Raw genomic sequence first — 18,644 nt, 5'->3', positions numbered from 1 at the left:
GACCTGGCTGGATGACTGCGGTGACTAGTATTGAGGTATACTGTAGGGCGACCTGGCTGGATGACTGCGGTGACTAGTATTGAGGTATACTGTAGGGCGACCTGGCTGGATGACTGCGGTGACTAGTATTGAGGTATACTGTAGGGCGACCTGGCTGGATGACTGCGGTGACTAGTATTGAGGTATACTGTAGGGCGACCTGGCTGGATGACTGCGGTGACTAGTATTGAGGTATACTGTAGGGCGACCTGGCTGGATGACTGCGGTGACTAGTATTGAGGTATACTGTAGGGCGACCTGGCTGGATGACTGCGGTGACTAGTATTGAGGTATACTGTAGGGCGACCTGGCTGGATGACTGCGGTGACTAGTATTGAGGTATACTGTAGGGCGACCTGGCTGGATGACTGCGGTGACTAGTATTGAGGTATACTGTAGGGCGACCTGGCTGGATGACTGCGGTGACTAGTATTGAGGTATACTGTAGGGCGACCTGGCTGGATGACTGCGGTGACTAGTATTGAGGTATACTGTAGGGCGACCTGGCTGGATGACTGCGGTGACTAGTATTGAGGTATACTGTAGGGCGACCTGGCTGGATGACTGCGGTGACTAGTATTGACGTATACTGTAGGGCGACCTGGCTGGATGACTGTGGTGACTAGTATAGGTAGCTCAGTGGGTATTGGAAGAGGTCGAAAGTCCCAGTTCCAACCCTGCATGGCACCCTTGCTTGTTCTGTCTCCAATAACAGTGGTGCATCTGACCAACTGTTGTTTCAAATAGTGGGCGTGTGCAGAGCAAGGGGTAACTTAATGAATCCAGGTTTTAAATAGTGTTTTATTTGGGAATAAAGATTTAAAAAGGGGATGGAGTTTGAGGTGTGTTAAGTAGCTCAGTTGGTTAAATGGAAACTTTATTTATTTTACAACAATTATTAACCAAGTTATTTCAGCTTATATTAATCACTCTCGTTGGCCCTGTGATAGTGTGGGGGATCTTAGTGTGAGAGGAAACCGGAGAATCCGGAGAAAACCCATGTGCTCGGGCAGGGGAATCGAACCCTGGCCGCCTTGGTGAAAGGCAGTTGGTTAGGTGTCTATTGCCTCATGTCATTTTCCTCTACATTTACAATACTACTGTTACTGGACTAGAAATTTACTGTTAAAATTAGAAATATATAAAGAATATCTGATATGTGAGGATAGATTAAGAGTAAACACTGTATTCTGTTTTGAGTAAATATACAAGTATCACTCCTTGGTTTGTAAGTTATACTAATTATTTTAAGGATTAGATGTGTCTATGTGGGATTAATTAAGATGCTGTATTCAGGATAGTTATGCTAATACATTTTCCTGCTAACAAGGCCAAAACTACTGTAGAAGCTAGGATAATGCTGGCATCAATTGTCTCTCTATCCATGTTAGATAGGTATGTTAAAAACAAGACCAAAATGTGTTGTTACAAGTATTTTTGTGTCGTCAGTAGTTTTTCTGATGAATCATCAGAATATTTATAAATAACATTCCGGGGGTTGAAATGTTCATTTCACGGTTGACAAGTTTAAAACCTTGTCATTTGGAAACGTAATCTTAGTTGCTTTACACATTTCACACATGACATATTCTGTGAAAGAAAATGAAAATATCAATGTGAATGTTATCTAATAACTTCATGATCCGAGTCGAGTTTGACTCAACCTCTGTGTTTACTATAGGTGATAAACTTTTAAACCTCTGTGTTTACTATAGGTGATAAACTTTTAAACCTCTGTGTTTACTATAGGTGATAAACTTTTACTACAGATTCCACTGTTCTGTTCCATTTAGTGTTTACTATAGGTGATAAACTTTTAAACCTCTGTGTTTACTATAGGGGATAAACTTTTTAAATCTCAATGTTTACTATAGGTGATACACTTTTAAACCTCTGTGTTTACTATAGGTGATAAACTTTTAAACCTCTGTGTTTACTATAGGTGATACATTTTTAAACCGTTGTGTTTACTATAGGTGATAAACTTTTAAACCTCTGTGTTTACTATAGGTGATAAACTTTTAAACCTCTGTGTTTACTATAGGGGATAAACTTTTAAACCTCTGTGTTTACTATAGGTGATAAACTTTTAAACCTCTGTGTTTACTATAGGGGATAAACTTTTACTACAGTTTCCTCAGTTTTGTTCCATTTACACAACACTGCTACATTTCCTCCCTGCAAGCAAATTTGGGATGAAAAGATGAGAATATTGCAAGATGTCAGCTGTTTACTGCGACACTCTGTATAAGGTGAAACTGACATGTGTCAACAAACACAGACACAACACTGGGAGTCAGTGTCAGCTTGAGTTGGAGCCCAGAAGATTCAAAATTACACCAGATAGGAAAAAGGAATAACATTACAGAACCTTTAAGTAAAGGTAGAAGTAAAGAGCCTCTGGCAATATTGGAGATCAATATATCAGTGACTTCAAGACTGCCAAATACACAGGTCCTTGTGTACTAGTATAGTAGACCCTGCCATCAGATAGGCACAGTGTATGTACAGTGTATGCACAGGGTATGTACAGTGTATGTACAGGTTATGTACAGGGTATGTGTAGTTATAAATATAATTAGTTGATCATTGGCAGCAAATGACAAACATAATAGTTTTCCATATTTTCTCTTATACATATTTGCAGATTTTTTTTGTCAATTAAAAACACTCAGTAAAATCTTGATAACAGATCTGTAGTGTATATAAGTACATACAATGTGTTCTGTTTGATAACAGATCTGTAGTGTATATAAGTACATACAATGTGTTCTGTTTGATAACAGATTGCTAGTGTATATATACGTACATACAATGTGTTCTGTTTGATAACAGATCGGTAGTGTATATCAGTACATACAATGTGTTCTGTATGATAACAGATTGGTAGTGTTTATAAGTACATACAATGTGTTCTGTTTGATAACAGATCGGTAGTGTATATATGTACATACAATGTGTTCTGTTTGATAACAGATCGGTAGTGTATATATGTACATACATTGGTTCTGTTTGATAACAGATCGGTAGTGTATATATGTACATACAATGTGTTCTGTTTGATAACAGATCTGTAGTGTATATACGTACATACAATGTGTTCTGTTTGATAACAAATTGGTAATGTATACAAGTACATACAATGTGTTCTGTTTGATAACAGATTGGTAGTGTTTATAAGTACATACAATGTGTTCTGTTTGATAACAGATCGGTAGTGTATATATGTACATACAATGTGTTCTGTTTGATAACAAATTGGTAGTGTATACAAGTACATACAATGTGTTCTGTTTGATAACAGATTGGTAGTGTATATAAGTACATACAATGTGTTCTGTTTGATAACAAATTGGTAGTGTATACAAGTACATACAATGTGTTCTGTTTGATAACAGATCGGTAGTGGATATAAGTATATACAATGTGTTCTGTTTGATAACAGAACGGTAGTGTATATATATGTACATACATTGGTTCTGTTTGATAACAGATCGGTAGTGTATATAAGTATATACAATGTGTTCTGTTTGGTTGATGAACTTTGTAAAGGATGAGCACATTTGTTTCTATATTGCTAAAGAATACCTAAATTTACACAGAATTTCTGAATCAAATTGTACAACACAGAGGAAATTTACTGAAAGCTACCTTTGTAGACTTAGAATATTTTAGTCAGGGTGTCAAATTTGATCTTTTATATTACCCGGTATGAGTCAAAGCAGGACTTGTTTTGTTAACTTAAGTTTGACCTTGAGCGTATCATTATAAAAGCAACTTAACATGATACTGTGCCATAAAAGCTACTGTCTGTAAACCAGCTGTAAACACTCGGCCACCTGTGACAAAAATATTTATTGATAAAGATGACTGACCTTGGTCAGTATTCTGCCTGATCCTTACTTTAAATGGACATTTAAAACTCTGAATACTGATATGGTTTTAACTGCTACATTTGTACTGTCATACACATGGTGACATTCCTAGGATGTTAACCATTACATATTTATGCAGTGTGAAAAAACAAGGATCCTGTGTGTCACACTATCAATTACACAAGGCAATGGCAGACGGGGAATAAAATGTGTGGGGTTAAAACCATGCATATTTAATATATTTTTTGGGTCATTTAAATGTTCAATATACATGTACATGCTTTACATACATTGTCTTTGACTTGCCTACTGTATGTAAAGTAGGACATTTAATACATCACTCGGAAACATTGTAGGTTATTGAGATACTTTTCTGTAATGAAGATGCCTTCACATTAGAAAAAGAACAAAAGGAGGACTTTGATGACATAAGACCTCTTAAGTTGTTCCACAAAACATTGCTACACTTTTGACTAAGGGGACGGGGTAGATTGGGGTCATCTTTATCAAATATCTTGACCACTCATATATTTTCAGGAGAAGACGTGCACAGAGAGAGATGGGTGGTGTGAGGCAATGGCCATTGACAAATGTCGAGACCTGATGTCGTATTACACTATGAAGATACTGAGTAATGAGGAGGACCAGCAGGTCTCTATGGTAGACTACATAGCAAGGCGTAAGTTTGTACAGGAGGTCTCTATGGTAGACTACATAGCAAGGCCCAAGTTTGTACAGCAGGTCTCTATGGTAGACTACATAGCAAGGCGCAAGTTTGTACAGGAGGGCTCTATGGTAGACTACATAGCAAGGCCCAAGTTTGTACAGCAGGTCTCTATGTTAGACTACATAGCAAGGCGTAAGTTTGTACAGCAGGTCTCTATGGTAGACTACATAGCAAGTCGTAAGTTTGTACAGCAGGTCTCTATGGTAGACTTCATAGCAAGGCCCAAGTTTGTACAGCAGGTCTCTATGTTAGACTACATAGCAAGGCGTAAGTTTGTACAGCAGGTCTCTATGGGAGACTACATAGCAAGGCCCAAGTTTGTACAGGAGGTCTCTATGGTAGGCTACATAGCAAGGCCCAAGTTTGTACAGCAGGTCTCTATGGTAGACTACATAGCAAGGCGCAAGTTTGTACAGGAGGGCTCTATGGTAGACTACATAGCAAGGCCCAAGTTTGTACAGGAGGTCTCTATGGTAGGCTACATAGCAAGGCCCAAGTTTGTACAGCAGGTCTCTATGGTAGACTACATAGCAAGGCGTAAGTTTGTACAGCAGGTCTCTATGGGAGACTACATAGCAAGGCCCAAGTTTGTACAGGAGGTCTCTATGGTAGGCTACATAGCAAGGCCCAAGTTTGTACAGCAGGTCTCTATGGTAGACTACATAGCAAGGCGGAAGGTTTTGCAGCAGTTCTCTATGGTAGACTACATAGCAAGGCGTAAGTTTGTACAGGAGGTCTCTATGTTAGACTACATAGCAAGGCGTAAGTTTGTACAGCAGGTCTCTATGGTAGACTACATAGCAAGGCGTAAGTTTGTTTCATCTTCAAATAAATAAACATTGGAAATGTGAAGCATACTGTTAAAGTCACAATACATAGGTTTGTATGAGAGATAAATAATTGACTTCTCAATTGCTGTATGGAAAACATGGTATAATGAAGAAATGATATCTTTTACAATGATTTTTTTTTTTCCACTGAAAGTTTTCATTAAAAATACCTGGTTGGATATCTTGTGTGCCCATTCTGCAAGATCATGGGATATATTTCTATGAATATAAAAAATAAACAATGAAATTAAACAAATAGCCCCTATGATCAAAGGCTGGAAATATATTTTCCAGTGTTGATAAAGCAAAAAACAATAATAAATTGGTTTTAAGATCCTCCTCTGAAATATCAAGTGAATGTTGCACATAAACCCCCTAGGATTCACCTAAACATTTCACGTTTGTAACCCTAAAGTTGTCCCAGATCTACCAAAACCCCCTGGGATTCACCTAAGCATTTCACGTTTGTAACCCTAAAGTTGTCCCAGATCTACCAAAACCCCCTAGGATTCACCTAAACATTTCAGGTTTGTAACCCTAAAGTTGTCCCAGATCTACCAAAACCCCCCAGGATTCACCTAAACATTTCAGGTTTGTAACCCTAAAGTTGTCCCAAATCTACCAAAACCCCCTAGGATTCACCTAAACATTTCAGGTTTGTAACCCTAAAGTTGTCCCAGATCTACCAAAACCCCCCAGGATTCACCTAAACATTTCAGGTTTGTAACCCTAAAGTTGTCCCAAATCTACCAAAACCCCCTAGGATTCACCTAAACATTTCAGGTTTGTAACCCTAAAGTTGTCCCAGATCTACCAAAACATGCTGATTAAAAAATAGTGATCTTGTTGTAGCTGTATTTCACAGTCAGTGGCTTTATAACGCATGTCAAATCAGCATTCAGGTGAAAGTGTGTGGTTCATACTTAAACCTGTCTGACAATTACCATATAAGGTTAACATTTGATGTATCTCATTACATACTCAATTTCAGTAAGTTATGCAGACATTCTTAGTCATCGGTATTTTATATCCCACCTTCCCTATAATCAGTCAATGGTATGGTCTGTTCTTTGATTGAGGTCCCATCAATTACGACATATAGGGGGAATTCAGTGATTACTGCACAAAATGTGTTTTCTGAAAGTCTTGATGACCTTGACTCTCCTGTACTCGATTTAAATATCACAGGTTGGGAGCTAGTTCTGACAAATCTTTAGTAGTTTGCTTGAATAATGATATCATAGAACTTTGTTAATCTAGATACACAGGTGGTGAGGAAAACCTGCCAGGTACAAAATGTGATCATGTTTGTAGATGATGCCAATATGAAGAAAAGAGGAGTGGAGAGTAGGGGCGGGGCCTGGTGGGCTATTATCTTAGTCTGCTTTTGATTTGTCCTTTAGGAACACTTTATACTCAATGTTGTGACGGAGGAGGTCAGTTATCATGTATTATCCCCTTTTATTATGTGTCTTTGAGAAGTATAAATCTAATGCTAAGTTTATTTCATAATATGTATATTATTTATTTAAGAAAATAAGCTCAAAGGCTGTCTTATCTACATCAGAGGTAGACGGTCTTTACAATTATGTGTGTTTACCCAGAGTAGATTTCTACCCTGGTTATCTTGACTATTTAAGCATCCATATCAGTAGTACTTTTTTCACCGATTTTATTTTCAATGATTATTGCCCTCCATCTGAAAATTCACATATTCATATTTCTGTTCTATTATGATCTTCATTTGAATCTTAAAAAATGCATGGTGTCTCTTCTGGTGAAAAAAATGATGAAAACGTGAAATAAAAAAATAACCCAGAATTGTCATAATCAAACTCAATGATACAATTGTCCAGCCATTGTAATGTTATACCTGCTAACAAACTATGTGTTGGCCGTTCTATGCGGTCAGGTTTGGTACATAAATGTCAGAACTTCCGACAGCAAGCTCCTGTACATTGTTAAGCCACATGTAAATCGACAGACAGGCCTAGGATGCTAGAGAACATTTTAATTCACGCATCATAAACTTGTAAAATGAATACCTAGTTATCATTTTGTGTTGATAGAGTCTGCAAGCTATACATCATACGACCAGTTTCCCTGTGGTGTGATGTCTGGGGACCTGTGTAAAAAATCTAGTGTTGTTAAAATAAGGGATAATGGGACAAAGTTAGGGTGGTGTGCTGGGGCCTGTTACTGCAGAAAAACCAGTACTCTACAATTAAATGGAACAGTTACGAGGTAAAGCCTGACGAGGTAAACCCTGACAGACCTGTGGTAATGACTTTGTCACGCCTCACCTGAGTAGCAACATCAGATCACTAAGTCTGTCCCTATTTCATGCGTGAGAAACTCTGGTCAAACCAGTCAAACAGTTCTAAATACAATAAACTAAAGTGGCCTTCATTAGATTCAGGTAGGGTGTCTTTATGTCAGTCCCTACTCTACTCCCGTCTCCTAATTAGCGCATAATTGCCAACTCTCCCTTTTTTGGAGGGAGACTCCCGATTTTGGAAAATAAAATTGATCATCTTCAACCAGTGAACTCGCTTACCTATTTTCTAAGGTATTATGATTCCATCTTAAAGAACAGCTCAGAAGATGCCCTTTAAAAGTGATATTTTCCCCATGGGGTATATACACACCTTTTATTTATGTTTTTAATTCCGTGCAAGCGTAACCTCTGCCATGAAAATTTCAAAAGTTGGCAAGTATGTTAACTCTATAATCCATGTCCACATTATACCAGCTTATCATGCACTTGTGCACCTTACTTTAAAAGTTTACATTTCTCCCTTTTAAGAGAGTTATGCCTCTTGATTAAAAAAAATCACTGTAATCTAACACAATTTTTACAGGTGTAATAATGTGTGGTGCTGGTTTATGAGAACAATTTGGTGGGGCCCCCATCCTGAAGGTCCTTTCTAGTGTCTTATTATGATATCTTATAACAGGATAATTTGTTTGTAGGAACCTGGTTAGACTTGTAAATTCCACCATAATGAACCGGGTTATGTAAACAGGGATGCCTACAATACATTGTAGTTGTGGTGCATTATAAATCAACATTTTTTCCCGTTGACATCTTATACAAATAAGGTAAAAGTAGAGGTTATCGTATGACCATGCATTTCCATTTCCTCCTCCTTTTCAGCCCGAGACTCCAATATCAGGCCAAGGGGCTGGATTATTACGACATTTTTCAACAGGATAATATGTATTTAACCATAATTAACAATATTTATTTATAGATGTAAATAGGGACTTCTAGAATAATCCCCCCCCCCCCCCCCCCCCCTTGACATCTTATACAAACAAGGTAAAAATGCAATGTTATCATATTGTTCGTGCCCTTGGATGTTATATATCTTCTTACAAACTCATTCCCTGCTACTTCTGTGTCGAAAAGATCTGCATAAGCATTCAAAGAATTCATGAATATCAAATCATTATCGTTCCTACAAGATACGAGCGACACTAGTGTTGTTGGATAATGTGTTAGCTTGATGGCACTTAAATCATCGCAGTTTACAAATATACAGGTAGTGATTCATTGTTAAATCATGATTATGCTTTGTCCCAGTATTCCCTGATACTTCAATGAATTTCAGTCTGAAAATATCACAAGTGGTAATGGGGTAATTTCAGTCTGAAAATATCACAAGTGGTAATGGGGTAATTTCAGTCTGAAAATATCACAAGTGGTAATGGGGTAATTTCAGTCTGAAAATATCACAAGTGGTAATGGGGTAATTTCAGTCTGAAAATATCACAAGTGGTAATGGGGTAATTTCAGTCTGAAAATATCACAAGTGGTAATGGGGTAATTTCAGTCTGAAAATATCACAAGTGGTAATGGGGTAATTTCAGTCTGAAAATATCACAAGTGGTAATGGGGTAATTTCAGTCTGAAAATATCACAAGTGGTAATGGGGTAATTTCAGTCTGAAAATATCACAAGTGGTAATGGGGTAATTTCAGTCTGAAAATATCACAAGTGGTAATGGGGTAATTTCAGTCTGAAAATATCACAAGTGGTAATGGGGTAATTTCAGTCTGAAAATATCACAAGTGGTAATGGGGTAATTTCAGTCTGAAAATATCACAAGTGGTAATGGGGTAATTTCAGTCTGAAAATATCACAAGTGGTAATGGGGTAATTTAACACTGAGGTTTGATGATGATGAATGGCTAGTTTACTATGTATTGATGTACCGATAATGGTCTCACATCTAACCTGGTTCATGAATGGCTAGTTTACTATGTATTGATGTACCGATAATGGTCTCACATCTAACCTGGTTCATCCTTATCACATGGTAGAGAGATCAGAAGTCACAAAAACAGGTTTGTGTTTAATGGGTATTTTATTTCATAAATATGCGCCCAGAACATAAACAGCTCCTTTTACATAGGGAAGGTAAAGTGATTTTATTTGCATACCTGTACAGGTATCATCGGTTTCATTACATCCTGCGATTCTTTTCAAAAGTACCTGTAAAATATTTGTAGTTTCATGTTATGTGTTGAAATACTGGTGTTCCAAAACATGCATGTTTAAGTTTTTAGCTCACTTGGTCCGAAGGACTATAGTGAGCTTATGCCATACTGCAGCGTCCGTCCGTCAACTTTTCCTTTAAAATGCTACTAGTTTTGACTAAATTTTGTCTGGAGCATCCTTAGGCCAAGGAGACTCAATTTTGTAAAAACGGTGTTCGGGGCCCCCCTTGGGGCAGATGGGCGGTGCCAAACAATGGAAATAGAGGTAAAACCTTCTTCTACCGTAGAAATTAAGGGATTTCATTCTAACTTAGTCTGGAGCATCCTTGGGCCAAGGAAACACAATTTTGTATAAACGGTGGGTGTAGCACCCTTGGGGGCAGTGGGGCGGGGCCGAATAGGGGAAATAGAGGGAAAACCTTTAAAATCCTTCTTCTACCGTAGGAATTAAGGGCTTTCATTCTAACTTAGTCTGGAGCACCCTTGGGCCAAGGAAACACAATTTTGTATAAATGGTGGGTGTAGCACCCTTGGGGGCAGTAGGGCGGGGCTGAATAGGGGAAATAAGAGGTAAAACCTTTTAAATCCTTCTTCTACCATAGGGATTAAGGGATTTTATCCTAAATTTGACTTGAGCATCCTTGGGCCAAGGGGACACAATTTTGTATAAACGGTGGGTGTGGCCCCCCTGGGGGCAGAGGGGTGGGGAAAAATAGGGAAAATAGAAGTAAAACCTTTAAAATCCTTTTTCTATCGTAGGGATTAGGGGATCCTTATTTAGTCTGGAGCATCCTTGGGCCAAAAAGAACTCAATTTTGTATAAACAGTGGGTATGGCTCCCTTGGGGGCAGAGGGGCGGGGCCAAATAATGAAAATAGAGGTAAAACATTTAAAATCCTTCTTCTACTGTAGGGATTAAAGGATTTTATCCTTATTTAGTCTGGAGCATACTTGGGCAAAGGAGACTCAATTTTGTATAAACGGTGGGTGTTGCCCCCTTGGGGGCAGAGGGGCGGGGCGGAATAGGGGAAATAGAGGTGAAACCTTTAAAATCCTTCTTCTACCATAGAGATTAAAGAATTTTATCCTAAATTAGTCTGGAGCATCATTGCATCTTAGTCTTGGTGTGGCCCCCCTGGTGGCAGAGGGGAGGGGCCCAATAGGGGAAACATAGCAAATTCTTCAAAATCCTTGTCCTTCTGTAGGAATAACAGGATTTTGTCCATATTTGGTCTAAAGCATCATTGGGTAAAGGCGACCTGATTTTGTATCAAAGGTGGGTCTGACCCCCCTTGGGGCAGAGGGGCGGGGCCCAGTAGGAGAAACATAGCAAATTTTTCAAAATCCTTGTCCTTCTGTAGGAAGGACAGGATTTTGTCCAATTAATTGCATATAAATGTAACCCCTCACTAACCATGTACACTACCAGCAACATCTAGCTATTCCAACTTCAATTTTATTTACATTTCCAGGTGAGCGATACAGGCCCTCTAGGCCTCTTGTTTAAGTAATTCTTAGATTCAAATTTTATTTCAAAATGACATGAAGCTGAATAGGGTATTATGAACTAATTCCTAGGCCTTGAGAGACATAAACCTGGTATACGTTAGGAAGGTGTTATCTTCATTTTCTGTTTTTACCTGAGTATTTCTAGATGGGATTTATTTATACACTGTAGACTTAAAACACAACTCTGTACAATGTTTCAACTCCATCTTGAAGTGGGTAACCATGAATCTCGGCCTGTTGTAATTTTTAATTGTTATGTTATGATATTATAAACGCTAGTTTTATAGTTAGCCTGAGTTTCCTCTGGCCCTAACACCTGCAGACTTAGACTTTTTGACATATAGATGCCTGGTGTGGGGCCAGAGCGCACTGCTATATAAAAACGTGGAATTCTCCGACACCGTTTGGCATCAGGAGTGACTAATCAGCAAAAAGATGCGGTCCGGAAATCTTCTAAACAACAAATCTTTTAAACAAGAAATCTTCTAAACAAGTATAATATATTCTGCTTTTGGTCTGGATCACTGCGGTCTGTTGATTAGTCATCCTATGACCTACAAAAATGGCGTTCGATCAGGTGGAGAATGATTGAAAATCAAGGAATTTACTGTCGGAATTTAACAACTGTTGGTGATAATAAGAGCTGATTTGAATCAATAAATAATCCATTTATAGATATATGTGAGGTATGTGTTGTGTCATAGTAGATTTTTGTTGTCAGCACCTCATAACTCTCCGATACCAAACGGTGTCGGAGAATTCCACGTTTTCATATAGCAGTGAGCTCTGGCCCCACACCAGACATCTATATGTCAAAAAGTCTTGTGATAGGGCCTGAGGAAACTCGGGCTAGTTTTGTAGTATATACACTGAGGGTTTAGCCTTATTCTGGAGCTACACTTAAATAACAAACTCAACAGACAGGTCCTATTTAAACTTCAACTGCTTTTTAGTGCAGACCTAAACTATTTAATGTAACAGTATATATATAATGCCTCATCTTAAGAAACCTGAGAATCAATTGTATATGCTAACTGCAGTTGTAAGTCGGAGAACTAGAATCTTTACACTACAATCCATTTAAACAATTTTTACAAAAGAGGGGAAAGAAGAAGAAAAAAATTTCCATGAGAAGTATCTTGTTGAAGAGAAGAAACGTAGTATTCAAGGTCACAGGGGTCAAATATGGTAAAAAAACCTTCAAACAACAATAGCCTAAGAACCATTTGGACTAGAGTCATGATACTTGGCTAGTGGGTATCTGGGATGGAGTACTATAAAGTTTCCTCATTAAAATGACATTGACCTATAGCTAGTTTCAAGGTCAAGGGGTCAAATATGTTAAAAAATTGAAACAACAACATCCTAAGAACCATTTGGACTAGAGTTATAATACTCGGGTATGTTATACAGACCAGCTGTGTGAATTGTTTTTTTCTTCATTACAGTAATGAGGTAAAAGGTTAACTTTAAGTGCTAGTCGGGGTCAAAGGTCAACATGGGTTAAAAGCTTCAACAATCTTCTTCTCAAGTTCCATAAGGCCCAGGGTCATGATATTTGGCCAGTTGGTACCTGGGATGGAATGCTATAAAATTTCCTTATTAAAATAACCTTGACCTACTTTTAAGGTCAAAGGGGTCAAAAATGATAAAAACTTTAAACAACAATATCTGAAGAACCATTTGGTCTGCAGTCATGATACAGTTGTGGGATCGCCCAACGTTACACGATGTGCGGTGTGCGCATGATGTGTGCATGGTGTGTGAACGATGTGTGCACGATGTGTGAACGATAAAAATTTGGGCGATCAGATCTTGCACACATTTGTGTGCACGATGGGCGATCGTTGTGCGATAACAATTGTGGTTGGTGTAAATTGAGGAATGCCTTAACAATATATACGGTTTCGTGTTTAAACATATAAACCTTGATTTTAACGATGTTTCTATATTCTACCTACACCTATACACTTATCTTTATATCTATACTTTCTTAAATTTAGAAATTGTGTTTTCGGCATTTTTTAAACGACCTTAATCGACACCTGTGAAATCACAACACAGTCCCGTATACAGGTAAACATAACCACTAGCTGTCTTCATGTACCTGGACGGTGGTTTTCCCCCGCCCGGGGCGCTTACGTATTTCGTCAGGTAGGGCCAGGGTTGTGAAAAGACAGGTGAAGGGGAGCTATAGGCAAACCGAATGCAAATAACAAATACTAAACGTCCAGCTGTGTTTTCATTACGGTCATACGGTATCGCATATAAGCTCTATGTGTCAGGTACAGGCCAGGTCAAACCCTGATAACTAATCAAATTGTTATTTACATATTCTGTTACCTTGGCGCGAAACCCATTCTTGACAGTCTAACGGTCACTGTAATGCTGTGTTACACGCATTGTAAAACTACACAATCCTCATTACTGTGATGAGAAATTACAATAATACATACAGTTTTCATTATTGCATACAAGCTTTCCATATTTTTTTCGTTCCGTAATATTGATCTACAAATTGTACCCAATCGCACAGTTGTGCGGAGAAAAGCGCACAACGATTGTTAAATCGTACAATTGTGCGCACCATGGGTGGACGATTTGCGGACGGTGTGTGAACGATGTATGCACGGTGTGCGCACGATATTTTTGGTGCGTTGTGTGGTCACACAACTGTACCTGGGTATGTTATGTAGACCAGCCGTGTGAATCAATTCCTTTTTTACAGTAATTAGGTCAAATGTCAACTTTAAGTGCTAGCTGGAGGCAAAGGTCAGCGTTAGTTAAAAGCTTTAAAATTCAAATTTCAAATTTCAATCAACAATATCTTAAAACTTTTGTCTGAAGTTACCTATATGTCAGTTTCATGCCCTCTGGGCCTCTTGTTCTTGAAAAATCAACATCTACAATCTACATGCTGTACTTGGATAGATACCAAGATTCAAGATGGTTATAGCAAACAGACAATAGTTACAACCATACACTTACAGCAAGTTATACAGGTATAGTAAACAGGTGATAGTAGTAATTGAAGACCCTGTCACACTTACAAATAGAGGAGACTACTTCAATAATTCATAACTGCATTCATTTGTACAAATGGCTGTAAGAATTGGACAGAGTAATTTTATTACCTACAGTATATTGATACCATATTGTAAGAAACAAATAGATGTAGCCCTTTATTGATACCACTGTGCAGTGTAAGAAACAAATAGATGTAGCCCTTTATTGATACCACTGTGCAGTGTAAGAAACAAATAGATGTAGCCCTTTATTGATACCACTGTGCAGTGTAAGAAACAAATAGATTCAGCCATTTTATCATTTCACCATTGTCCTTTTTTTTGTTCATATGAGAATCATGTGAGTGATTGCTATCCACTTTTGTCTGGCGTCAGGTGTCTGCTAGCTGTTGTGGGAAAGATCAGTACTTGGGCTTGACCAATTCTTGTTATTTTTGGAGCCAGTTTGAAAAGCTTTTATACGTACAGAGTATATTTTGCCACCGTGGCTGCCATTTTAGTAAACTCTTTAGATTTTCAATGCAAATTTCACAGAACTGATTTTGCTGAAACTTCATGAAAATGATAAGTGCATCAAAGACTTGACTATAAAATGTACTTGTTATTTTGGGACAGATTTGAAATCCAATATGGCCACCATGGCAGCCACCTTGAAAGTCAATTTTGAACTTTTAGTATGATCAGAATGATGTAAGCATTGTTTTAAGTGTCCCAGCAGTAGTGCCTGGGTCTTATAGTGTCTGTTTATCATTTTGCCATTTAGTTAGGTCATAAATCTCATGTGAGTGTTAAGGCCCCTTGGGCCCCTTGTTTATATCATTCTTTACTATGAAAATAGTATGACAAATGTCTTAATTGTAACATATCAATCATATTGCACTGTTATAATTCTGCAGTTCACAGTGTTCTGGTGTTTCTGACGGGAAGATGTGAGCTCTGACTAATCAATCAATAGTTTATACTGGATGATGTGTTTCAGTTTTATAGGAATTTTCCTCCCTCGAGAATCATCTGGAAATTACAAGATGGCTTATCTGTAAGGCATACTCTGTATCACTGTATGCTGCTGGAGAGAGAGATGGGGAGGGGGAAGGGGTTGTGTTGTCACTGATTGTCAGCTTTAGATGATAAAGTTGCATGATAATTATTTTGAAATTATATGACTTTTTAATGTGTTAACTTTAGGGTATTTCTGTTTCCTGTCATCCGATGATCTGTTTGGATCTCTTCTTTGTATGCTGCATGCAATACTTGCAAGCATGTTATCACAAGATTTTCATTATGTTTTTTGGAAAATATGAAATATTTGTGAGCTTAGTGTGGCCCAGAAGCGCTGACCCTGATGACAGTCCGCTGGATGGTGAGAAACCTTGGGGGATATGAGTAGTAGTGTTAGGTGCTGCGAGGTAGCAACACATACAGATGCTGTGTTATGCTTGCTCTTTGTTGAGATCGGTTTGGACAAATTAAATGATGGAATATCTCATATGGGAATAATTACATAGGGATAATGTACTCAATCAAATTGTTTTGATGTGTACAATGTATATGATTTTTTTTTTATCAAACTCTGCCTGTATCAGTCGTCAATTACAGATATATAATTCATCACTCTGTTCACACTAGTGTTGCCACAAATATTGATTATTGCTGATGATCGGTTGAATGAGCAATGATTAGAGACTTTTGATTGCTGATTGTCATATTGTGGTTGTAATAAATTAGTTATGTATTGGATACCCGGATGTCCCTATAAAAAATATAATTTCTTTCCATTTGATGAAAAACATAAAATGACAAAGCTGAACCATTTGCAACTTTCCCTTTCATTGAAGTGCTTCCATTGGGGATTTGCACAAATGAAGACTATTATGGAACTGAGTGTAGTAATATATGAGATCTGTTGGAACTAGTGATTAAACAAAATCTATTGTAAGGTCTACTGTCTCACACGTCGACCATTGGCGATACTGGAAAATACAAGTGTTGCTGCAAGTGATTTGTGATTTTATATTTGAGAATATTACATATTATATTGATATTTAAATGGCCACCAGCTGACTCTCACATGTCTGTAACAGAAACAACTTATATCTAAGCAAATTATTTATCAATTACAGTATTATTCAATTTATTGATATTAATCAAATATATTCAATTATCTTTCTGGATCATGAAACTCCAGTTGATTCCAATCCCTTAGTTCAAATTTCAAACACCACATGTGTGAATTTACAGTCTAGTGGGAAATAAGGCGCATTTCTACTACAAAAAATCACTTACTTTTACCCTTGTATGACGAGTTGTAATCAAACTTGAGTTATATACCTGCATTATACACATAAGGTGTGTAGTGCACTGTGATTCACTATGACCCTCACCTCTAGGTCAAAGGTCAAAATAATTACATTTCTTTTAATAAAACGTATCCGGGTTTGATTTTAAACCATTGAAGATAACTTGATGAAGCTTGAAATATACCTGTATCAACCATAGAAGTCTGCACTGTACTAAGGTCACCAGGATCTTCAACTGTAGTTCAAAAGTTAAATAAGTACAACTTTATTTTCAGGGCTATACATTTAGATGTAGTTGCCCATGACCTGTATATGAGCACATAGAAACAGCACTATACATCATACAGTAAAGTCCTATCCCTACAACAAAGTAGACATGTATATACAAACCACTTATATAGGGTACCAACCACTTATATAGGGTACCAACCACTTACATAGGGTACCAACCACTTATATAGGGGTACCAACCACTTATATAAGGGTACCAACCACAGATATATGGTACCAACCACTTATATAAGGGTACCAACCACTTATATAGGGTACAAACCACTTATATAAGGTACCAACCACTTATATAGGGTACCAACCACTTATATAGGGTACCAACCACTTATATAGGGTACCAACCACTTATATAGGGTACCAACCACTTATATAGGGTACCAACCACTTACATAGGGTACCAACCACTTATATAGGGGTACCAACCACTTATATAAGGGTACCAACCACAGATATATGGTACCAACCACTTATATAAGGGTACCAACCACTTATATAGGGTACAAACCACTTATATAGGGTACCAACCACTGATATAGGGTACCAACCACTTATATAGGGTACCAACCACTTATATAGGGTACCAACCACTTATATAGGGTACCAACCACTTATATAGGGTACCAACCACTTATATAAGGGTACCAACCACTTATATAGGGTACCAACCACTTACATAGGGTACCAACGACTTATATAGGGGTACCAACCACTTATATAGGGTACCAACCACTTATATAGGGTACCAACCACTTATATAAGGGTACCAACCACTTATATAGGGTACCAACCACTTACATAGGGTACCAACGACTTATATAGGGGTACCAACCACTTATATAGGGTACCAACCACTTATATAGGGTACCAACCACTTATATAAGGGTACCAACCACTTATATAGGGTACCAACCACTTACATAGGGTACCAACGACTTATATAGGGGTACCAACCACTTATATAGGGTACCAACCACTTATATAGGGTACCAACCACTTATATAAGGGTACCAACCACTTATATAAGGTACCAACCACTGATATAGGGTACCAACCACTGATATAGGGTACCAATCATTTATATAGGGTACCAACTACTTATATAGGGTACCAATCACTTATATAGGGTACATAACTTTGAAATGGTTAATATCCCCACCCCGAAACTATATATACAATTGTTGGGCATAAAGAGACGAATGCAGTCATGATATTAGAATTGATCCCAGGGTCTGCCCCACCCTTGCAGACTTGGCCCCTGGGTCATACCTTTGAAACGGTTGAGATCCCCACCCCAAAACTATATATACAAATGCTTGGCAAAAAGAGACAAATGCAGTCAAGATATTAGAATCGGTCCTGGGGTCTGGACACAACCCTAGGGACCTAAATTCTGAGTCAAAGCTTGGAAACAGTTGAGATCCCCACCCCATAACCATACATAAAATTGCTGGGCATGAAAAATCTAATATAGCTATGCTACAAGGATTGGCCTTGGGGTCTGGCATATTCCCTTGATCTCATTTGGAGAATAGTTTGCCATGATTGCT

The 18,644-nt window shown here is 38.0% G+C and overlaps 1 protein-coding gene across 2 annotated transcripts in view; it reads left to right on the top strand.

Moving 5' to 3' along the window:
- The window catches only part of LOC110452470 (general transcription factor 3C polypeptide 5-like), a 58,855-nt gene that overhangs the window by 29,387 nt on the left and 10,824 nt on the right, over window positions 1-18,644 (top strand). The window contains exon 8 of one of the 2 annotated variants that reach the window (XM_021501028.1): window positions 4,452-4,593. The exons of the other annotated variant lie outside the window; for it this stretch is intronic. Coding sequence (XP_021356703.1) covers window positions 4,452-4,593 — 142 coding nt within the window. The remainder of the gene's footprint in view (window positions 1-4,451; window positions 4,594-18,644) is intronic. 2 annotated transcript variants of the gene reach the window in all.

The sequence above is a fragment of the Mizuhopecten yessoensis genome, unplaced genomic scaffold (assembly GCF_002113885.1).
Source record: "Mizuhopecten yessoensis strain PY_sf001 unplaced genomic scaffold, ASM211388v2 scaffold6697, whole genome shotgun sequence".
Taxonomy (NCBI): Eukaryota; Metazoa; Mollusca; class Bivalvia; order Pectinida; family Pectinidae; genus Mizuhopecten; species Mizuhopecten yessoensis.
This window is presented reverse-complemented; position numbering and strand designations above follow the sequence as displayed.